This window comes from Lolium rigidum, chromosome 2 (genome assembly GCF_022539505.1).
Source record: "Lolium rigidum isolate FL_2022 chromosome 2, APGP_CSIRO_Lrig_0.1, whole genome shotgun sequence".
Classification (NCBI taxonomy): Eukaryota; Viridiplantae; Streptophyta; class Magnoliopsida; order Poales; family Poaceae; genus Lolium; species Lolium rigidum.
In genome coordinates, this window is record NC_061509.1 from 207,621,586 (window position 1) to 207,645,738 (window position 24,153).

Consider the following 24,153-nt stretch of genomic DNA (forward strand, 5'->3'; position numbering starts at 1 on the left):
TTATTGATGATACCTACATATTTTATGCACACTTTATGTCATATTCGTGCATTTTCTGGAACTAACCTATTAACAAGATGCCGAAGTGCCGGTTCTCGTTTTCTCGCTGTTTTTGGTTTCGTAAATCCTAGTAACGAAATATTCTCGGAATTGGACGAAACGAAGACCCGTGGGCCTATTTTGCCACGAACCTTCCGGAAGACCGAAGAGCATACGAAGTGGGGCCACGAGGTGGCGACACCACATGGCGGCGCGGCCAAAGGGGGCCGCGCCGCCCTATGGTGTGGGCCCCTCGTCGGGCCCCGACTCTGCCCTTCCGCCTACTTAAAGCCTCCGTCGCGAAACCCCCGATGCGAAAAACCACGATACGGAAAACCTTCCCGGAGACGCCGCCGCCGCCGATCCCATCTCGGGGGATTCTCGGAGATCTTCTCCGGCACCCTGCCGGAGAGGGGATTCATCTCCCGGAGGACTCTACACCGCCATGGTCGCCTCCGGAGTGATGAGTGAGTAGTTCACCCCTGGACTATGGGTCCATAGCAGTAGCTAGATGGTTGTCTTCTCCTCATTGTGCTTCATTGTCGGATCTTGTGAGCTGCCTAACATGATCAAGATCATCTATCCGTAATACTCTATGTTGTGTTTGTCGGGATCCGATGGATAGAGAATACCATGTTATGTTAATTATCAAGTTATTACATATGTGTTGTTTATGATCTTGCATGCTCTCCGTTACTAGTAGAGGCTCTGGCCAAGTTTTTGCTTTTAACTCCAAGAGGGAGTATTTATGCTCGATAGTGGGTTCATGCCCGCATTGACACCTGGGACGAGTGACGAAAGTTCTAAGGTTGTGTTGTGCTGTTGCCACTAGGGATAAAACATTGGCGCTATGTCCGAGGATGTAGTTGTTGATTACATTACGCACCATACTTAATGCAATTGTCTGTTGCTTTGCAACTTAATACTGGAAGGGGTTCGGATGATAACTCTGAAGGTGGACTTTTTAGGCATAGATGCAGTTGGATGGCGGTCTATGTACTTTGTCGTAATGCCCAATTAAATCTCACTATACTTATCATGTCATGTATGTGCATTGTTATGCCCTCTCTATTTGTCAATTGCCCGACCGTAATTTGTTCACCCAACATGCTTTTATCTTATGGGAGAGACACCTCTAGTGAACTGTGGACCCCGGTCCATTCTTTTAATATCTGAAATACAAATCTGCTGCAATACTTGTTTTACTCGTTTTCTCTGCAAACAATCATTTTCCACACAATTCGATTAATCCTTTGTTACAGCAAGCCGGTGAGATTGACAACCTCACTCGTTTCGTTGGGGCAAAGTACTTTGGTTGTGTTGTGCGGGTTCCACGTTGGCGCCGGAATCTCCGGTGTTGCGCCGCACTACATCCCGCCGCCATCAACCTTCAACGTGCTTCTTGACTCCTACTGGTTCGATTAAACCTTGGTTTCTTACTGAGGGAAACTTGCCGCTGTGCGCATCACACCTTCCTCTTGGGGTTCCCAACGGATGTGTCAACTACACGCATCAGTAGCCTGCATGGATTTCCTGCACCACTGGGCTAGCGAGATGGGTCTCACTGCGCGTCGCGAATGGGCCATGGCCATGAAACACGGGTCCTTTGGTAGCCTGGGCGGCCTGCGCCGGAGAGGGAAGCCAGACCACATTGTTTGAGTGCATGTACAGACTACTTTCTTCCCTGCTCGTGCAGCCCACACGCTTGTTTGGTTGCAGATATGAGCGAGTTGTGGTAACCCCTCTCCTTAGAGTGGTGAGATTATCCTGCTAATAACTGAATTTCAACACACATCAGATTCAATTCATCAGAAAAGGTGCTGGTAATACACAACAACTACTTAGTGAGCGATGCATCACGAGCAAAACAACTATACTTCGTGATGCATCACTGTTTCATCACACGAGGGGTTAGTATATACCACCTCGAACAAGTTCATCACTACAGATCGGGGATCAGTTTCAAGCAAGTCCTAGCTAATGGAGGGATACGAGACCACCTCCCAAAACGAGTAGATCATGACCATGGATGCAGCAGTAAGCAGGAAACTGGTTGCGAAGCCAGGTCCTAAGACAACTCCTCCTCTCCGCTGGCAGCAGGTTACGGTACTCGGCATACTCTTCTTCATTGTCTGCAATGAAGTCGATAGCCCTGACCGGCAACTTAGGTTGGAACAGTTGCGCCTGCATACAAACCGGGGCGTGAAGATCTTCTTCATGCGAGCATAGTTCGTGATCGGGGTCCCGACGTACTGATGATGTCTTGGGTTGCGCTGCAATCCACAAGGAACAACTGTTAGTGCAGACGATATTCACATATACAGATATATGAAGTAACTCAATAAGGCTTACTACCTGAATGTACTCGTCCGCCGTATCTTCATCAGCAGCATAGAAGCAACAACCATCTTCGCTCCAGTCTAGATTGACATCGGTTTTCATCTTTAGTATGATGCTCCACTTGGTCCTCCAGTTTCTGATGTGGTTGTAGAGCTGAAGAGTGGTCACATGTATGCCAACGAATGCAAGAACATCAGCATCTACCTTCTTCATCTGTTGCTCTTTGAATCCCATGTTGAAATGGACACCGCTACGGACGAGCTGAACCAACCAGTTCAGCACAAACTCTAATAGATCAGGTTTCCAAACCATGGCTAATTTGCTTGAAATAAAAGATTGCTCAGCATTGACAGTAGGAGCAGAAAGATCAGGGGAGCCCAATGGTATGACCGCCTACATGAGAAACACTACCAGATCAATGAACTACTACTACCACATCCACATCCTTAAGCAGTTCCACTAGCAGATCAATGAACTACCGCATCCACATCCTTAAGCAGTACCACTAGCAGATCAATGAACTACCACTACCACATCCACATCCTTAAGCAGTACCACATCAATGAATCACGAGAAAAGTAAGAGCGGCCTTACAGCCAGAGAGCCACACGCATCACCGAGGTTGGGGAAGCAGGGGACCCAGGCGAAGATGTAGGCAGCACTAGCGTCCCAGTGGTAGAGTCATATGCAACCTAGACAACCTCCACAACCTCGACCGGGGACGAAGGAATGTCCTACAATGTATTCGTTTAGACCACCCATGTGTACCCACAAGATCTAGATCTAATGCTAGGGTTTGCAGTAGCTTACCACAACCAAAGTCATCGATGTAGAGGAAGAAGACGACTATCCGCGGCTAGTAGCCGCCGCCACAGCCACCGTTGCCGCCGCAAGCCTCGCCAACCGTGCGGGTGAGGAAGAGCCGGCCATGTCGCTAGATCCGGAAGGGTGGATGAGCTCGAAAAGTGGGAAATGGGGGATTTGGATTTGGTGGTGAGAGAGCCGCCCCTATATACGGTGGCGAAATTTCAAACGCGGTGACCGAATTCATCCCGCCGAGATTTCGCCGTCCCACGCGAGCTCGCGCCATCTCCCGCGGTGGCTCTGCGGGAACGCGGTATTCCCGAGTTCTGCCGGAACAGGGGTGGCTCACTAGAAATGGCCGAACCAAGCGCTTCTTTAGGGTCTGGGCCGAGGATGCTTTAAGAAATGATTGGTATGCTCAATTGTAGATTTACACAAAAATAACCCAAAACTGAAAGAAAAGCACAGACTGACCCTCCGGCGAAACTATTTCACCAATCTAACCCTTTTGTGTGGCGCCCCTCCCACGGGCGCCACACATGCCCATGTGGCGCCTCTGGCTCTGGCGCCACACACCCATCCGACGTGGCCCATCGACGCTGAGCTGGTGACCCCGATCCGACGTGGCAGCACGAGTGGCGCCTCTGTGGACGGCGCCACACTTTGAAAGTGTGGCGCCCCTGGCAGGGGCGCCACACATTCACTTAAGTTTGGGCGCCGCGCGCGCCCAGCCCGACCCTTCTTCTTTCTTTCTCTTCTTCTCCCCCTCCTCCTCAACCCGGTTCTCTCTCTCCTCCCTCTCCCCCCACCAAATCCACCACCAAATCGTCAGATCTGTCCGTGGAGATCGTTCCCCATCCATTTGTCAAGGTAATCTCCTTCAAATCTTCTCCATTCATCCACTAATTTCATAGATCGGGCTAGATTTGGACATGAACCCTAGACATGTTTTTTTTTTTTGTGCACTCTATATTGTATTGTTTGTGTTGGAGATGGTAGCCTCATGTATGCATGTGTTTGAACCATAGATTTGTAGAAATCTACATATGAAATTTCACATGTATGTGTATGAACTCTATGTATGTATGTGTATGTATGTGTATGAACTCACATGTATGCCTAGTATTTGTGATGGAGTAACTCATATTTGTTAGTTGAATGGATCGTAATATGGTTCAAAAATGTAAACATGTAGGATGGCCGGTGCCGGTGGACGGGGAAGGGGCGGCCGCCGCGGTCCTCGGGCGCCCCGGGCCGGGGAAGGGGCCGCCGCGGTGGAGCAGCAAGGGCCCCACGATCACCGTCACCTGCATCCTCCTCGTCTTCGCATGACAAACGCTGCTTCGAGTTCCTCCTCCGCATCGACGACGACCCACTCGGCATCAAGCGGCTACCGGACAAGTTCGCCGAGTTCGTCGACGGCCACGAGCCGGCACACTTGCAGCTACGGGAGGCTAGCTGCAACTTCTGCCGCTGGTCCGTGGAGGTCCTGTTCGACGGGCAGGGCAAGATGTACCTGCACACGGGGTGGGACAAGTTCGCCCGTGACCTCCACCTCGAGCCCGGCTGCCAGCTCACCTTCTCGTACGAGGGGACGGCGACATGATCGTCAAGGTGTTCGACGACACCGCCTGCCGTGTGCACTACCCCCACACCGGCGAATCCGGCTCCGACACCGATATTTAGATCGTCGAGTGTTGTCAACTCTATCTTCGTTGCTTCGTGTTGTTTGAATGCTTTCTTAAATTGTATGAAACTATGTGCTACGATGTTAGGTTTGATGATGTTATGTCCATGATGTGTGTACAAAATGGTTGTTGATATGATGTGTGTATGACATAGCTTTTGACATGATGGGAGTTTTGTTGGAATATGGTAGGATTTTCGATGGTTTTAACACATGTCAATGAGTGGCGCCCTTCCCACTGGCACCACATTGCACAGTGTGGCGCCCGTGGCATTGGCGCCACACATGCATGTCTAATTTCCCAAAACATACTGTAAGACAAATCGTCTGGGACTTAGCCGTTTTGGCGAGGCTCTTTGTGTGGCGCCGATGCCACGGGCGCCACACAAGCATGTGTGGCGCCGGTGCCACGGGCGCCACACAAAGAGGGTCGCCAAAACGGCTAAGGACTTATCGTCCGGAGCCCCTGGATGTTTTCGACCAAATAGCTCATATAAGTTGGCATGTGTGGCGCCGATGCCACGGGCGCCACACTTGCACTTGTGGCGCCAGGTGAGAAGGGCGCCACACATGGACTTGTGCTAAAACCATGAAAAATCCTACCATATTCCAACAGTTTTGACAACAAGAACATTGCACCTGAATATGTACCATACATTGACACAACATAATGGTTCAAATGACAAATAAGGTTCGACGACATCAAGGTTTCAATTACAATAAGGTTCAACGACACGAAGGTTCGAGAAGATCAAGGTTCGGACAACATAATGGTTCGACAACAAGAACATAGCCAAAGGGACATCAACTGCGTCGCAAAGGCTCCCTCCCCCTTGCCTTCTTCTTCTTAGCTTCTTCGACCAATTCTTCCTTCTCCCTTAAGTCACGAGCCAACCGAACGACCGAATCGAAGAAGTGGTGGCGCTCCTCCGTCTTTGCGGCTTCCGCTTGAGCTCTCTCCTCCTTGATGCGTTCAGCCTCCCTAGCCACCTCCTCTAGGTGCATCCTATTGGCCCTCTCCCTCGCAATTTGCTCAAGTTGGCAGCTCCTCGGGAATTTTATCCGTGCCTCGCGGTCCCGTTCGGCCTTCAGCTTGGCATTCCTCCTCTTGTGGAACAATATGTATTCCTCATACTTGTTTTTGCATACGGGCACTCTCCGCCATCTTCTTGTCTTCCTCCTCCTTCTTCTTCCTCTCTAGTTCTTCCTTCTCCTTCTTCCGCACCGTCCTTACCGCCTCCTCCCAAACGGACTCCTCCTTCTCATTGCCCTCCCATGCTCCCTTCCCCTTGGTGGGTTGAGTTGCCATACCTGTAAACCAAATTGAAAAACCAAAGTTAGTCATGGAATATGAAAATAGAAAGTACAATGCAATTAGTAACTTCGAGACACATATGGATAAGGCCCCGCTAGGTATCGTAGCATACTAGCACCGCGACGGCCACCTCTACTAAGCCCTACGTGAATCCTTTGTTGCCTTGGAGCTTGTCGCCATTGTGGTTGATGCCTTGAGGCTTGTTGCCTTGGAGCTTGTTGCGTAGGAGCTTGTTGCCGTTGGGCTTGTGTGCTTGGAGCTTGTTGACGCGTTTGGGTTGGAGGAGGTTGACGCGTTTGGCTTGGAGCTTGTTGACGCGTTTGGGTTGGAGGAGGTTGACGCGTTTGGCTTGGAGGAGGTTGACGCGTTTGGCTTGGAGGAGGTTGACGCGTTTGGCTTGGAGGAGTTTGACGCGGTTGGCTTGGAGCTTGTTGGCTTGGGGTTTGTTGGCTTGGAGGTTGATTTGAAGCTTGTTGGCTACTTGATGCTTGACTTGTGCTAGCATCATTGCCCTTTGATTTTTTGCCGGATGTGCACTTCCTTTTATTGTGGCCCTTACTATTGCAGGATCCACAATTAGTTGGCTCGCGAGCTTCTTGGAATAACTTCGTTTCCGGAATGACCCCATCTATCCATATCTCCGTGATACCTCTTCGTCTTTCTTCTTCCACGTTTCACAACCTTCCATTCCGGATCTGGCCAAACTTGCACTCCATGATACTCCGGCCATTGTGATTGATCCAAGTAAGGACAAAACCTTGGAGCCCATGTCCTCTTTGTGGCTTCGATTGAGAACTCGGACTTCCGAACGGTGAGCGGGTTATTGTAGTCGACACGTCTAGTGCGTGCCGCTGTTAGCAAGTGGGAGCAAGCCAAATGAAGCAAAGAGGGCCTCCTACATGTGTATTCACATGTCTTTAGGGACACACGGAAAGCCCGGCCTCCGTGTTGGACACCACCTTGTGTGGTGCCTCCCGGCTCATTCACTTGGTAAACCCAGTCAACATTATCATAACATGTAGCCATTTGGGAGTCGGCCTTCCTCGCCTCGAAAATCCATGAACTCTTGAACCTTCTTTGGGAACTCGGCATTCAAAGCAATTTCCTTCTCCGTTTCATCGGTGTAGTTCTGGAAATAGACATTCAACTTCTCGAATGTGTATTGAATGATTGCCGTCACGGGCAATGCACGGACACCCTTCAAAACATTGTTGAAGCACTCGGCCATGTTGCTTGTCATTTGGCCATATCTCCTCCCATCCTCATCATAAGCTCTCGCCCACTTTGAATTAAATACGAGGTGTCTATGAAGAAACTCTTGACCACCCGCGTTGAGGTCTTTGTGCTTCAGCAAGCCGTTGTATAGGTTTGCGAAGCGGCGCTCCGAATAAGCGAGGCAACAATCTTGAAGAAGGTCAGACAACTCTTTGCTCTTGCATGCCCGGTAGAAGTTTGCACAAAAATGCCTCATGCACCATCGGTGATGCAAGGGAGCATGCCCGGGAATTGGAACCTCCACCGCATTGAGAATTCCTTGATGACGATCGGAGATGACACACACTTCCTTTGAGGGTGGTATGACCCTCGTCCTCAATATATGGAAAAACCATTGCCAGTTATCATTGTTCTCAATCTCTACCAATGCAAAAGCTAATGGTACTAAATGGTTGCTTGCATCACTTGCTATTGCCACCAATAGTGTGCCCTTGTACTGACCGGTCAAGAAGGTACCATCCACGGCTATGACGGGCCTACAATGTTCGAATGCCCTCGTGCATTGCTGGAATGATCAAAATGCACGGTGAAATACCCTCACTCTTTTACCATCATACAATGTCATCTTGTGACCCGGCCACCGTCTCCTTGTAAATGGACCAACGTTGCTCGGAGTTGATACGCATTATCTTCCAACGGGTGTGCATTCCAAACCCCACATTATGCCTTCCCTCTAGCTCAATACCATCATTTGGCTCATTCCAATTCAACTCAACCCTAACTTGTGCTACCACCTCCGCAAAGCTAGGGCTAACGTCAAACACCAAGTCAACCTCTTCCGGGTCCGGCTCTATGTTTCCCTTCAAGTAAGCATCCTTGTCCACATGATGAACATGAACAATTCTTTCCATCCCCCTAGCATAATGGGAACAACACATACACACATGTGTTCATTAGATACCATAATCAACATAATCTACCGATACAAACTAGCACACTACCATTTCTTCTACTTCAACAACCCTAACATCCAACCAAATCCATCTCCACCCTCAAATCAACCAAATCCACATCTAGGGTTTCACATATAGATTGGAGCAAATACACAAAATCAATGGATGAAAAGAGGGGAAACGGAGGAGATTACCTCAAGCAACGAGTTGGGAACGATCTCCACGGACGGATCCGACGATTTGGTGGTTGATTTGGGGGGGGGAGAGAGGGGGAGAGAGAAAACCGGGCGCCTTTGGAGGAGAGAAGAAGAACAGAGAAAGAAAGAAAGAAGAGGGTCGGGCTGGGCGCGCGCGGCGCCCAAACTTAAGTGAATGTGTGGCGCCCCTGCCAGGGGCGCCACACTTTCAAAGTGTGGCGCCGTCAAGAGAGGCGCCACTCGTGCTGCCACGTCGGATCGGGGTCACCAGCTCAGCGTCGACGGGCCACGTCGGATGGGTGTGTGGCGCCAGAGCCAGAGGCGCCACATGGGCATGTGTGGCGTCCGTGGGAGGGGCGCCACACAAAAGGGTTAGATTGGTGAAATAGTTTCGCCGGAGGGTCAGTCTGTGCTTTTCTTCCACTTTTGTTATTTTTGTGTAAATGGCCTGCTCAATTAGGTAATCAAACGGGAAAATGCTGGACCGATGCGAATCAAGAGCGCCCACGTTACCAACCCGCCCTTCTTGAATGATATCTTTTGCCCATGGTCGATATCATTTCGCAGATTTATTCAGTGCTACTGTGCTAGTCAGTAGTCAGCACAAAGGAGTGGGAATATACCAGTCGCTACTATTTGGCCCTCCGTTCCCGATGGACGGTGAGGATTCGTTCCAGCCCCGCCCGTGCTCCTCCCTTCTCCAGCAGGACGCCCAGAACCCTCTCCCCTCTTCTTCCTCCCGCCCACCGCCTCCCAGTCCCAACCAAGCAACCGCCCATGGCGGCCAAGCACCTCCTCTCCCGCGCCCGCCTCCTCACTACCCACCGCATCCGCCCCACAATCCTCCCGCCCGCGCTCACCCGCTTCCTCTTCGGCGGGGCCGAGAGGACCCAACCGGAGGACAAGGCCAGGGCGGCGGCGGCCGCGGCCGTCGCCTTGGAGGCCAGCGCCAAGAGGGCCAAGCGGGACGGGTCGGACGACGACGAGGAGGACGCCGGCCTCACCTGGAGGGCCTGGAGACCCGACGTCGCCTGGCTCACCAAGGCCCTCGAGCCCGCCCTGCAGGTCTACAAGCAGTACAACTGGAAGCCTTTCGCTTGTAAGTCTTTTCTATACTGTTATTATGCTTACCTTGCCTCTAATTCTTGTGTTTCTTTATAAAATTCCGTGTGAACAAGTTATTGATAGCCAAGCTGTTGCCCTCGAGACATACTGATGCAACGCACGTCATAGGATTTAGGAATAATCAAGATCTTGCATTCTTTTCCTAACATGTCTTTTCCCACAAAGCTGAATCTTTTCCGGATAAAATTGATCACTCGGTATGTAATGTGAACCCCAAAATCAACACTCCCCAGCACACACAGAAATCATTCAGGTAATAGCAAGTTAGGAAGTATGCTACATTTGAAAGTCATCACTATTTCCCTGGCAAAAAAAAAAAAAGGAAGTCGTCACTATCCAAACAAGCAGTACAATTGAAAGCCTTCGCTAGTTCGCTTGAACGTCCCCTCGCCACTCTTTTCTATAACTATGCTTGTTTTGCTGAAGTAGAAACTTCTCTGTAAAGAATTGATGACACGGATTGAAGCAACATAAGTAGGACTTCGGACTTCGGATTTAGGACTAATCAAGATCTTGCATTCCTGTTGCTAACATGTCTTTTCACAAAGTTGAATCTTATCTGAAATAAAAAGGACTCTTGGTAATTGGTATGTAATGTAACCCCAACTAACTATTCCTATGCCACACATCACTAACTTAATACTACAAAGAACCACAATATTTGGAATTCATAGCTACCATGCCTCATAAACTATTAGCTGTAAGTCAAGAGGCTTTTCACAGGTAAAATAATTATTCAGAATGTTACAGTCATATAACTCATATCTGCAAATTGGGGAGCTCTCTGCAATGGAGCTTGCTCCAATCAGCTTTCTGAAATTACGCAGCTCAAATGCTACTCATGTGTTACAAAAATAAAGAAGAAGCTGAAACTGTACAATCTGATTGCAGCTACCAGTGGAGGGAACAGCATCCCCGAAAGCACCCGGTCTTTTAGTGAGGTCCTTAGTGACCTCCAGCGCAGTAAGGTAAGCATAAAGGACTGGAGCCTCAGCGATCTTACCGTCGGTCTCTACCTCATTTACCTTAGCCAAGCTTCTGCAAAGAACGCAGAAGCCTTCAAGGGTGTTCAGATATCCTCCAATAAGAAGGTATGACCTGAGGGATTCTCTTCATGCTGCTCTACTTCTCACGATTTTGAGGTATTACCTAATCCAAAAGGGATTGCCCTCTTCCCCTTTTTGTAGGTTCAAGAACTAATTTATCACCTTGAACTTGCGAGAGGTTGCTATAAGTCCAGTGCAGATGTGCTTGCACGGCATAGCATGCTTCGCAAGAGGAATGTTCTAAAGTTTGTGAAAGACTCTAGTATTTTAAGACCTGGGTACTACATTGCTATCGATCCACGTGCTAAATTGGTCATCCTTGGGATTCGGGGAACTCATACGGTCTATGACCTTGTTACCGATTTGGTTGCTCTGAGCGATAAGAAAGTATCGCCTAGAGGTTTCTCGACACACTTTGGAACATACGAGGCTGCTCGATGGTACCTTCGCTGGGAGTTGAAAATTATCAGCCAGTGTTTGGAGAAGCACAAGGTGGGAAATAGTATTCTAGGCAGTCTGCTTCTTCATGTCCTCTTCTTATTTCCCTTCTGTGATTTTGTTCAAAGCAGGACTACAAGTTGCGGTTAGTAGGTCACTCCCTTGGTGGAGCTTCAGCTGCCTTGCTTGCTATAATGCTAAGGAAGAAGTCAAAGGAGGAGCTTGGATTTAGTCCTGACATTATTTCAGCTGTTGGATTTGGAGTCCCACCTTGTGTATCAAGAGAAATAGCCGAGAGTTGCGCCAGCTATGTATCTACGGTTGTACTGCAGGTTATATTTGAGCTTTCCTTGGTGTAAATATCTTAGTTTTGGTGTCTTCCCCTATGTGATTTTTGTAGTTGCCATCTCCTTTTCTGTCTTGCAGGATGATATAGTTCCTAGGTTAAGTGCAGCTTCACTGGCGAGACTGCGAAATGAAATAATTGAAACAGATTGGTAAGTATTGAGATTGAATTGTTAGTAAATTAAAACACATCTTTCGACTGATTGTTCATAATTTTGGATGAATTTGCACACTTAAATTTCGGATGAATCTGCGTACATTTGAACTGTGCTGCTTTGTAGGGAAAAAGTTTTGGAAAAGGAAGACTGGAAGCATATAGTGGATATTGTGACCAACGCTAAGCTAGTCGTTACGTCCATTCAAGATGTGGCGAACAAGCTTGCTGATTACGCGAAGGTTGTAACAACATCAGCTAGCTCTGGTAAGTCCAGTTGCACAACATGATTGTTATATAGATTTGTAATCGTCCATTATGCTGTTTGTATATTATTACTGAATCTGGCTCGGCTCCTGCTCTGTCAGATGTCATTACAAAATCATCACCGCCCCGTCTCCAGAGCCCAACAGAAGTTCCGAAACCAGACAGCGAAGAAGACGTGTACGTGCCCGAGGACCTCTTCCTCCCCGGGACGCTGTACTACCTCAAGAGGGACGTGGAGGTCGTAAACGGCAGCGAGGACGAGTCATACACGCTCTGGAGAGGCGACGCTGGGGAGAATTTCCAGCGGATACTGTTGTCTGGCAATTTGATATCTGATCACAAGTGCGAGAACATACAGCATGCGCTCAGAGATGTTCTCAAGACTCAGCCTCTCCAGGAGGAGTGATCGGTACTGGCTTTCTTTTCAAAGCTTTTGAGCCGCCTGGATCGTATGTGTGTAGTTTTTGATCTCCATATGAAGTAGGAAGGCTGCTTTGAGCAAATTGAGGGTTTTGTTTGTTGTACAGCTGTAGCTTTTGTAAGGGTTTGACAAGAATAATAATACGGTGGAGAACTTCCAAGTTGCAGTCTGGAGTTCGCGGTACTGATCTAGGTGTAGTTTAACTCTTGTTTGAAACTCGTGGCAAAAGAGGGTAAAAAGTTAAAAACAGAGTTCTATGGAACCGTCTCTATTTCTTCTACTAAGTTAAAAACAGAGTTCTATGGAACCGTCTCTATTTCTTCTACTATACAACATTGTATTTCCATGTCCATAAATAATGTCTCCGAGAGAACTAGCAAGTCTCTTTGAGACCTCAAGGATCCACGGAACAGCTGCCACTAACACAAGACTGCAAACAAAACAAGGATGCTTGAAACGCTCACATGGCAACAAATTTGGATGAACTCCAACTCTCCAGGAGTTAAACTGTTCATTTTTTTTTTTGAATATTTTGAGTATCTGTAGTTTCTGGTCTCACAAGCTACAGCGAGTAATTCTTCAAATACAGAAGCATGAGTGCATAACAAAGAGAAACTCTGAAACCCATCACATAAAAACACTTATGTGCTTGGGGAATCGACAGTAGAGTACAAATACACTTGATTTATCTACCACACGTATCAAATGTTTTTTACTGAAACTTGAACACGCTACAGCTTGCAATCGGATCAGTACTTTTATTTAGAAAACCTAAACTAAAATGAACTCATCAGCACTGCTCGTCGTCGGCGATCTCGCCACAGTCCTCGATGACAACGCTCTGCGCCGGCGTCCCGCTGTTGCTCCCGACCTTCTCCATCTTCTCGACGACACCATACCCATCCACCACCTGCCCAAACACGACGTGCTTCCCATCAAGCCACGACGTCTTCTCCGTGCATATGAAGAACTGCGACCCGTTGGTGTTGGGCCCGGAGTTGGCCATGGAGAGAACGCCAGGCCCGGTATGCCTCAACTTGAAGTTCTCGTCGGCGAACTTGGCGCCGTAGATGGACTCGCCGCCCGTGCCGTTGCCGCGGGTGAAGTCGCCGCCCTGGCACATGAACCCGGGGATGATGCGGTGGAAGGCCGACCCCTTGTAGTGGAGCGGCTTGCCGCACGCGCCAAGGCCCTTGGCGCCGGTGCAGAGGAGCCGGAAGTTGTCGGCCGTGCGGGGAACTTTGTCGGCGAAGAGCTCCATTGTAACGCGGCCGGCGCGGGTCTGGCCTATCAGGATGTCGAAGAAGACCTTGGGGTTCTTCGCCATTGCTGCGATATGCAGATCAAAGACGGCTTCTTATTTCTTTCCCTGGAACAATCAAACGTACATACATAAGCTCAGTCTAGCAAAATTATAGACTTTTTGAGATTCGTGGGGGTATGGAAGTAAAAGGGGAAACAAGATCGAATCGGGGGTTGTTAATTTGGAGTGTGCTCATCATCCTTGCATGGTCTCCAGGGTAGCACTGCTGGAGATCATGTGGCGAGGAGACGAACATTAATTTGGCACAAACATTGAGCTCAATAGGCCTTTGGAAAATGACGCCTAGAAAGCCTTCGATATGTGCAAGGCTAGCAAGATCCAAAGCGAATCAAACATCCATAAGAACAGAAAGAAGAAGCAAGATCAAGAACAAATCTACCTTGGAGGTGGCTTGTGCTGCTGTGAAGAGAGGGATGGAGCTGGCGGCTGCGTGGGGGAGATAAAAAGGAGAAGGGTTTAGGGTTTTGAGAGCACAGACACCTCGGATTATAACGGGCCTGGGCCAATGTGGTTGCTAGCCCATTTTTACTTCACCTTACCCGGCCTGGTAAGTAGCCAAGCCCATTCAAATGAGTTCAATAGAAAATATCAGTCCATTATTTTGATTGAAACAGAAGAAAAACAAACAAAAAGTATTTGCTCGAATATAAAAAAGAAACAAACACAAACTAGCAATAAGATTTTTACATAGTACAAGTTTTTTATAAAGGAGTTTGTTTTTCATGGAAACTTTATATACGACAGCTTTTGTACAAAATTTCCATAGGATATATAGCTTCTATACTAGTACTGTAATAGTATACAAAATTATTTATCTGAACTCTGAACAAATATGGCAGTCCGTTGCAGCCTTGTAGGCCAGCCATTGCTGCTCTGAAACATGTTTCATCTTCCTAACTTGGCATATGAAGCTGTTTTTAGTATCTCGTTGCCCCATACACCCTCCGTCCAATGAATAAGACACTATCGTTAGTCATGTTTTTCTTTCTGAGTAAGAATTTTCTAAATATATAAAGATTATTGAGATAAAATTAGTACTATTATTTGAAAGCGTTTTAAATACAAATTCAACAACACAATTACGTACAATATAATTAAGATTTTCTTGCTCAATTTTTCTGTCAAAGTTATTCTTGCAATGTGCATGTACCTTTTTCACCGAAATAGAGATAGTAATGTACATATGTGGTGCAAGTGGTGTACCCGGTCGACTCCACCGCCATGTGCAAGTGCTCAATGGTTGTTGATCCCGGAAGGAATTGTAGTAAAAACAAACATGAAGACTTGGCACATGTGGCCCGACGCAAACATATCGATGTGGTCCGTTTGTGTCCGCGCAGACACGTCAGGAGCAAAACCTCAGCCTAGCGGCGTGACGCAAACGGGATAGCATGTTCGTGGCTATCCATTCACGACTTAAATTTGGGTTGGCAATACGTTGCCACGGACCATTCATGTGTCCACGATAGACGTCCACAACTCGTCATTGGCACATAATAGTACTAATAGTTCATTTATATAGATGGTTACAATGTTGGTGTCGTCGTGGTGAACAAACAGATGCCATAGGATGGCTTAGGTTGGGGCCGAATGGACGCAAGAGGATTCGGGGGAGGGTTTGTGATTAGATGGGATGAACTTCCGGATGGTTTCCTCAAGAACTTAACCAAGGCTAGAGGTTCAAGAAGAAAGACATAAGGAAGAACTCGCTCTAGATCATCTTCTTTATTGATCTCAACAGGATACGAGTTTCTCAAGTACAAGTGTTCTTGTGTGTTCGTGTTCGCCCGTAAGAGGGGCTGCCCCTCTCCTTATATAGGGGAGAGGGTGGCTTACGGAGGCAAGAAACCCTAATGGCATCTTTGACTAGACAAACTACTTTACAAAGCTACTTTAATCATAGAAGACACCGGAGGCCTCTTTAATCGGGGATGCCGACGTCCTCCGGCTTCTTTGACCGTCATCCTTCTCTTTATCGTCGGCCCTTCGTCTAAAGCTACTTTGCTTAGCTCATCCTTGTCTTCTAGCTCGGAGAGAATCTTTGACCAGATCCCGCCGACCTGCTCTTCCTTCCGGTAGCCCGGCATCTTCTTATCCGGTTCCGGCATACCCCTCTTGGGGATACCGGCTTAGCTTCACTTAGCTAAGTTCTTATCTCTAAGTTCCGGTACGAACATTAAACCGGTATCTTGATGGCTCAAACCATCCGGTTTGGCATGCCTTTGGCATACCGGGGGTCATCCCCCCAACATTAGTCCCCGAAGCTGGTATAGTCTGGCGGATCCTATCCAACAGACCATGTCAGGTTCTTTCATTTTAGGATACCGATTTAATCTATCCGGCCTTAGGCTTGGATCCGGCATTTTTGCCCAGGTCCTTGCTGTCTCTTCTTCTTAAGACATTATCCGGCGTCTTATCCTCCGGCATCTTAGTCATTAAACACTTCCTCGGCGACGTCGAGAATATCTCGGGCCCCGCGCCTGTCAGTGACATGCGCACCGTGGATCGACGCGCCGGTGTCGGGGTCACTTCCCTTCGGCCTCGCGCGCGCATTAATCGCTTCACAGCGAATCCCAACCGCTTCACTGGATCCGTGGGCACCTCCCTGTGGCTTATTATTTTTTCGCGTGTATCTCTGTGCCACGTGGCGGCCCGTGGAGTGAACCGCCGCGACCCACGACCCAAACCGCCGAGGCCCAGCGGTTTTCGGCCCACATCTCCCTCTTCCTTTATAAGGGGGAATCGCTTCTCCTTCTTCCTTTCCTCGCATTCTCCAGTTCCTCGCGCACAAGTACTTCTCGCTCTCTGCGCCTCCGCCGCTCCGCTTCGCTGCCTGAGCTCCGCCGCCCCGCGAACCTTCGATACTGCTACGCCGGACATCGCCGGACTTCGTCGCGCGAAGAACTTCTGCAGCGCTTCTGCCCCCGCCGCGGCATTGGTGCTTCTTCGAGCTTCTTCTCACCTCGCCGCCGACGGAATACCTCGCCGGCCTTTGGCTCATCGTTCCTCCGGCGAACCTCTTCCTCAACTACTCCGCCGCCTCAGGTTAGGCTTAATCTGGATTTACTCCTCTTTTGCTTGCTTTCTAGATCTCGACTCGGTAGTGTATTTACTTCTTCTTTTTCTTGCTTTTTCTCTCCTTCGTAGATCTTCACGCGGGAGTATATTGTGGGATTCTTGTTTCTCTTCGTCAAATTCCATGTCTAGTATGGAATCCTCATCTACTTCTTCTTCTGCGTCTTCCTGTACTAGCCGGCGTAGCAGATCTTTCGACGGACTTTCCGCCGATCTTGCCCGGATGGACGCCGAGTCCGGTAGCAACCGTGCATCCGGTAGCAATCGTGCATCCGGTAGTTCTAGCGAAGGTTCCGGTATGGATTCCTCCGGTATCACCCGTGGGGCCTGGATGGGCTCCAATGTTACTAAGTTTGAGATTGACTGGCTATACCGGTCCAGGAGGATTCCGGAAGGAGTGACCTGCCGGCTTCCTCGCGACGAAATCAAACCGGTGCCCGAACCCGGTGAACGAGTTGTTTTTCTTGCTCACTTTGAGGGCGGCTTTGGCCTTCCTGCGTCCGATTTCTTCCGGCGCTTCCTTGATTTTTATCAACTTCAACCTCACCATCTCCCTGGCAACACCATTTTTTACCTCTCTTGCTATGCCACCTTCATGGAGGCTTATATCGGCATTCGTCCCACTCGTGAGACGTTCGCCCGCTTCTTCGCTCTTCGGATCAATTCCGTTCAGGGCAAGAACATTCCTAAACCCAAACCCCCGTTCAATGCGGGTCTTGCATCATCGGCTCCCGTCAAGGGAGCCCCTTTTTTAAGTTCTCCGGTCTCGAGTCATGCCGGCTATGGCAAGGGACCTTTTTCTATGTGAAGAACAAGGGCGCCCCGGACCTTATCAACCTGCCGCCCTTCAATCTGGTGCCGCCCACGAGGGCCAACTGGAGCTACAATCCGAAAGACTCTCATATTGAGACCAACCGGATTATACGCTTTATGAGGCAACTGATGAAGGATACCAACATCTGCTCTGATGATATCATCCGCGCCTTTATCTCGCGCCGGGTGCTTCCGCTCAAGCGCCGCATGCACAAGATGAGCGAGATGTACGGTCCCGGTGATCCTACAAAGATCACCGGAATTCCTCTTAGCAAGAAGGACGTTGTCCTCAAGGCCGGCCAGATTTGCCGGACCGCCATGCCGAGGATCGGGAATGGGGCCTTCGGCCTCTCAGTTCCACTAACCCCCCGACCCAAGATGTAAGAAATTACGCAACTCAGGTCGGCGTACCGGTAACTTTTGCATTGTGATTAACCTCTTTCTGTCTTTCTTGTTCTTTCAGGCCAAGGACCGTTTCCCCGGCATCGAATCTGATCGATGAGGCCCTGCCCAGAAGCGAGGTTTGGACAAGTTCGACCCCGACCCCGTCATCTATTGGAGGGATCTGAAGATGGGCAAGACCGCAGCCTCGCGCCTCGGCAGGTCTCCGCCGGAGCCCGCTCGTTCGTCCGACGACCTGACGATGCTTGAGGTAGTTTCTCTATTTGACCTCTCATATTTTACCGTCGTTGTTCCTCTGTAGATCCTTCCTCAACCAACATCAACCCGCAGATTCACGAGCACGCCACCCCGCTGCAAGCCGAGGTTGGCCGGGAGTTCCTGGACAACCTCGTTGTCGGGGGCAAGAAGAACAAGACCCCGACGTCGGGTGCCGGGCCAAGCCAAGAGCCTCCGGCCAAACGCTTCCGGACCGAGCCTTTTGCCGGGAAGCAAGTAGGCACGAGGCGCTACAAGAGCAAACAGATGCCCACTTCCTCCGGGTAAGACCTGTTCCTTTGCTTTTCTTGTTCTTGCCGAGTCTTTTCCGGCTGCTTTTTCCAATTCTTTCTCTTTCTCCTTTTTCAGCCCCGCGCTCAAGCTTGGGCCCAGGTCTGAGGGCTCTGCCGGCTCCGCTGGAACCTCAACTCCTCCTCCTCGTTCAAGCCCGACACCATCTGGTGCCGGCAACATCTCCCGCCGCCTCCGGGGGCACTACAAGTTCGGGCGCGCGGCCCCCAAATCTCCCCGATCACCGCGCGGAGGAGGATCTTACCTCCCCTCCAGAGACCCAAGATACCGGCGCCAGCAACATCGGCGCCGATGAAGAAGCTGCCGGGCGGTCGGAACCTTTGGTTCCTTCCGTCCAGAAAGAAAAGAAGAAGAAGAAGAGTTCGCGCTCTTCCCCCTCCAAGGCCGTGCCGGAAACTTCCGTGCCGGCCTCCTCTACCTCAGCGCCAGAAGCTCCAGCGCCTGACGCCACGCCAACTCCTCCGCCGGAAACTCCTGTCCCTGAGGCGACGCCAACACCTCCGCCGAGCCAGGGACCCCTCGCAACTGCGCCGATGCCGCCGCCGGCAGCCCCCAAGACCACTAAGCGCCTCAAGCCGGGGGAGTCGCGCGGAAAGGCCGTGGAGGCGCTCAGCGGCTCGCGGTCCTTGGTGCTGCACGTCGGGCCCGCCGCCGCCGCGGTCTCGGAGAAACCTTCCGGCCTCCTCGGCCGGATCGTTGAGCTCAAGCGCGAGGGCAAGGAGCTGGGGCACCTTCTCCCCTACGCCGAGAAATGGAACGCGGCGGACATCTCCGCCGCCACGAAGGGCTTGGGGAAGGACCGCCTTCCGGCGCCGGATCCGGCCGGGCCGCGGTCCACTGAAGAACACTTCATGCGACTCAAGCGAGCCGTGAAGGAGTTCGACAAGTGCTCGGTACGACGCCACCAAGCAATGTCGTGGTAAGTTTCTCCAATCTCCTTGTAATTTTTGCTCGATGCCGGTTTGTTTCTTTCCGGATCTTGTCTATCCTCCCCAGTCCCCGAGTTTCGTGTTGAGAGCGCAGCTCTTAGCGCGAAACTTAATTAGAAAAGCGCAAAACCGGCATAGCCAGTCCCCGAGTTTCGGGTTAAGATCTTTGCTCTTAGCGCGAAACTTAACTAGAAAAGCGCAAAACCGGCATAGCCAGTCCCCGAGTTTCGGGTTAAGATCTTTGCTCTTAGCGCGAAACTTAACTAGAAAAGCGCAAAACCTAGCGCATAGCCAGCCCTCCGGTAGTTTCGGGTTAAGATCTTTATTTTTCCTTTCTCATAATTATCTTCCTTTGAACAGAGCACCGCTGATGCCCGGAAGCTGCTCTTTGAGGAGCTTCTGTGGGAGCACCGGGATCTCGCTGAGGCCCACAGCCACTGCCAAGGTTTGTTTTCTTTCTCTTCTTCCGGCATCTTTCCACCGAAAACTTTTCTTCTTTCTTTGTTATTTACTAACTTTCCGCATAACAGCTATTCCGGAAGCCTCCCTTGAGGCCCTCAAAGTCCAGGTTGCCGCACTCCAAGGTATCCTTTTTGTTTTCCGGTTAACTTGCTTTCTTCGCATCGTATAAGTGCAATTGTACTGACACTTGCTTTCCGATTCTTAGCTGAGAAGGACAAACTTGTCCAGAAGCACCAGGAGGAGCTAAGCGCCCAGCAGACCCTCTACGGGGAGCTTAAGCGTCAGCATGTCCAGCTTGGTCTCGACCATGCTAAGGCACTGAAGGCCGCTGAAGCTGCTGCGGAGGCTAGGCTCAGCGAGGCGCTGGAGGATGCCGGCAACGCCACTGTGGTGCTGCAGACCGAGCTGGAGGAGGCCACCAATGCGCTGAAAACAGCTGAAGGCAAGGCCGCCAAGGTGCACAAAGCCGCTGCTGAGGAGGCCGCCAAGGCACAGAAAGCAGCCGAGGACAAGGTGGCGCGGCTGGAGGCGGAGCAGAAGGAGTACGACCTTCTGGTCACGCGAACTGACGCGCTCGCCCTTCGTATGTTTTTCTTTTCCCTTTTCCGGTTTCTGCTTATAAGCTTATTTGTTCCGGTAACATGCACTTAACTTCTTTTCGTTGTCTTGCAGGGCTCTTTCCGGACTCCCAGGCGCATGCTGCGAAGAAGGTTGAAGAGTACCGGGGTGCCCAAGGGCGTACGGACTTGGCCGCTGCCTGGGATCCTTACGAACACCTGATCGCGCTGAGCTCGCGGGTTTCCCACATGCGCTGCGTGGACCGGAATGTCTCTGACATTCCGGAGGTGGCCGCCCAGCTCTTCAGGACTCTCTGGCCTGGAGAAGTGGTGCCGGATACCTTCTCCCTCATCAGCGACCGCCTGAAAGGTGCCGGCAGAAGGATCCGGGAGTGGCAAGTGTTCCGCTGCCCGTGCCGGGAGCGGACTCGGCGCTCGCGTTGCCTGCTCCTGGTACCCAGAGCTGGATCTGGACGCCCTTGTCGGTGTGCGCGAAGGAGCTCCTACTGAGGTGGATCCGGTCCTTGCCGCCAAACGGCAGGATCGCGCGTACCACATCGCGGAGTACGCCGAGATGCGCACCTTCATCCCCCCTCCTGAAGACGTCAACGACTACCTCAGCGATGAGGAAGAAGAAGACGGAGGCGAAGATGAAGATGCCGAGGACGCGCCACCGGAGGCTCCTGAGGCCGGCGCTGCTCCCCCTGAAGCCCCTGCTGTCTGATTTATCCTTGAATGATGCCTGTATCATGCTTGTCCTGCTATTCTCAAACAACGCCCGTTAAATTCTACCCCGGTATGCCGGGGTTTATGATGTAAGTTAAACTTAAGCTCTTTCTGGCTGTGGTACAACTTCTGCCGGTGTCTTGTACACCGGTAACCTATTAAGTTATGTTGGTTTGCGACTTAGCATTTTTGCTTATCGGTTTGATTTTGGTCTTGCATCGCAATGATTCCGAAATTGTTTCTGCATCCAATTTGATGCACACTTGGCTCTTTTGCTTTGGCTCGCCTACCTTCTCTCGGGTGTTTTTGGCGTATGAGCACAAAGTTCTTTTACCAAGCAAGCATTTTCTTGAACTTAGAAATAACTCGAAATTTTTGCAAAAACCGGTATAACCGGGGTTAGTTAAACTTTTCCGGATTGTTCTTTCCCGGTCCTCCTCTTCGCAGTTCATGTGCTTATCCCCTACCGGTTTATCTTGCTTGCCATGAAGCCGGGTTACGGATACAGACAGCAGTCGAAGACTCCGGTAGGATTTAGCACACTACTAAACCGGAAAGAAAAAACGTTCAATAAGCAACCGGTAAACTGAAAAAATAGACAAGTTACATGCAACCTTAGTGGGGTAGTCCCCGAGATTCATTCGAGGTTCCGACATCTTTTATTCATAGCAAATAAGGTACAAAAAGGAACTTCTTACACCACAACTTCAAGAGTAGAAAGGACGCAACAAAGCTACATTCCATGGACGCTTGGTCTCCTCTCCGACCTGTCCGCCTTTCCTTTCTTCCATTCCCGTGCATCAATCGGTAGTAGGCATCATTGTGGAGAGCCTTGCTCACAATGAAAGGCCCTTCCCATGGCGGGGAAAGCTTGTGCCTGCCTTCAGCTGCGCTGCACTAGGCGTAGCACTGGTCTCCTTCCCGGAAAACTCTCGGTTAACCTTCCTGCTGTGATAGCGTCCGAGGTTCTCGCTGGTAAATGGCTGTTCTTGCCAAGGCCAGCTCTCTTGCTTCTTCTAGCAAGTCCACATCGTTCTCTCGAGCTTCCTTTACCTCTTCTTCGTTATATAGTTGCACCCTTGGTGAATCATGGAGAATGTCGGTTGGTATGACCGCTTCGCTCCATAAACCATGAAAAATGGAGTGTATCCGGTTGACCGGTTTGGAGTAGTTCTTATGCTCCACAGCACTGATGGTAGCTCATCGAGCCAACACCCCGGCGATTTTTCTACCGCATCGATGAGTCTCGGTTTGATACCGGAGAGCACCAAAGCGTTTGTTCTTTCCACTTGGCCATTGCCTTGTGGGTGTGCGACTGAGCACAAATCCAACCGGATATTGTTGTCCTCACAAAATCTTTTGAACTCACCTTGAGCAAAGTTTGTGCCATTGTCGATGATGATGCTATGTGGGTATCCATACCGCAAAATGACATCTTTTAAGAATTTAACCGCTGTGCGCCCATCACACTTTGCGATGGGTTTGACTTCTAGCCACTTGGTGAATTTGTCCACCATAACCAAGATGTGGGTCATGTTTCCCCTTGCTGTTTTGAATGGGCCAACCATGTCTAGGCACCAAACCGCAAACGGCCAAGTCAATGGTATTGTTTTCAAGCCGGAGGCTGGGGTATGATTTTGCTTGGCGTACCTCTGGCACCCATTGCATTTTCTTACCATATCCTCCGCGTTTTCCAAAGCTGTTGGCCAATAGAACCCATGCCGGAACACCTTTGCCACCAGCGCCCTTGAGGAAGCGTGATGTCCACACTCTCCTCGGTGAATCTCCTCGAGCATTTCCTTTCCTTCTTCCGGTTCCACACATCTTTGGAGGACACCGGTGACACTTCTCTTGTACATCTCGCCATTGATGATAGTGTAAGCCTTGGACCTTCTTTGGATCCTCCTTGATTCATTTTCGTCAACTGGCAAGGTGCCGTTGACTAGGAATTCCTTAATAGGTTTAACCCATGATGGTGTCTCCCGAACTAGGAACACCGGTACGTCTATGTCCATGTTGTCCACCAGCATTGTTTCTTCCGGTAGCGCAGCAGCGGCTGATCTTACCGGAACAGTCCCCGAGTTTACCGGAACAGTCCCCGGGTTTCCTTCGTCGATATCCATTGGTACAATGTGTGACTTCGGTACAAAAATTGATTCCGACTCCGGACTTGGCTTGATTGATGGTACTCTCAGGTGTGCCAAGGCTATTCCGGGAGGAATTTCTTGTCTGGATGAGCCCAGCTTGGACAAAGCATCCGCAGCCTCATTTTCTGCACGCGGTACATGGTGAAACTCACACCCTTCGAAGAAGCCGGCAATCTTTTGCACGTGAAACCGGTACGAGGCCATGTTGGCATCTTTTGCGTCCCAATCTCCGGAACATTGCTGCACCACAAGATATGAATCTCCATAGCATTTTCAATTTGTCTAGACCTAGCAATTGTAGCATCTAGAAAAGTTCCCAATGAACCACTATCATCAAGCACAGCAGAAATATTATCAGTATTATGAGAGTTTTCAGATTCAGCAGAAGTACCGACATTTGAAGCATGTGGCGGTGAAACAAGTTTATCAATCACGAGATGGTGAATCAAGAGCAGCGAGAGGTACTCGAGTTGTACCTTTTCTTGTAGTGGATGGTAATATGGCGACCTTAGTATCGCGAGGTTTACCCATGATGGAGAATTTGCAGCGAACAATATCAATCCAAGTGAACTTCCAAATAAAGCTATGCTCCCCGGCAACGGCGCCGGAAAATAGTCTTGATGACCCACAAGTATAGGGGATCGCAACGAGTCTTCGAGGAAGTATTACCCAATTTATTGATTCGACACAAGGGGAGACAAAGAACACTTGAAAGCCTTAACAGCGGAGTTGTCAATTCAGCCGCACACTGGAAACGGACTTGCTCGCAAGAGTTTATCGATAGTAACGGTTTTATAGCGATAGC

The 24,153-nt window shown here is 50.0% G+C and overlaps 2 protein-coding genes across 2 annotated transcripts; one reads left to right on the plus strand and one right to left on the minus strand.

The window, feature by feature from the left end:
• The first annotated feature begins 9,276 nt into the window (after positions 1 to 9,276).
• Positions 9,277 to 12,512, plus strand: LOC124688027. Its single transcript, XM_047221741.1, has 7 exons — positions 9,277 to 9,649; positions 10,567 to 10,766; positions 10,863 to 11,213; positions 11,291 to 11,491; positions 11,586 to 11,656; positions 11,786 to 11,925; positions 12,027 to 12,512. Exons 1-7 carry the CDS (start codon positions 9,328 to 9,330, stop codon positions 12,329 to 12,331), a joined length of 1,590 nt encoding a protein of 529 aa, XP_047077697.1. The 5' UTR covers positions 9,277 to 9,327; the 3' UTR covers positions 12,332 to 12,512.
• Positions 12,513 to 12,869: 357 nt separating this feature from the next.
• Positions 12,870 to 14,109, minus strand: LOC124688028 (peptidyl-prolyl cis-trans isomerase CYP19-3-like). The gene is made up of 2 exons (XM_047221742.1): positions 14,050 to 14,109; positions 12,870 to 13,715 (listed from the first exon to the last, which is right to left on the minus strand). Exon 2 carries the CDS (start codon positions 13,671 to 13,673, stop codon positions 13,137 to 13,139), a length of 537 nt encoding a protein of 178 aa, XP_047077698.1. The 5' UTR covers positions 13,674 to 13,715; positions 14,050 to 14,109; the 3' UTR covers positions 12,870 to 13,136.
• Positions 14,110 to 24,153: the final 10,044 nt, after the last annotated feature.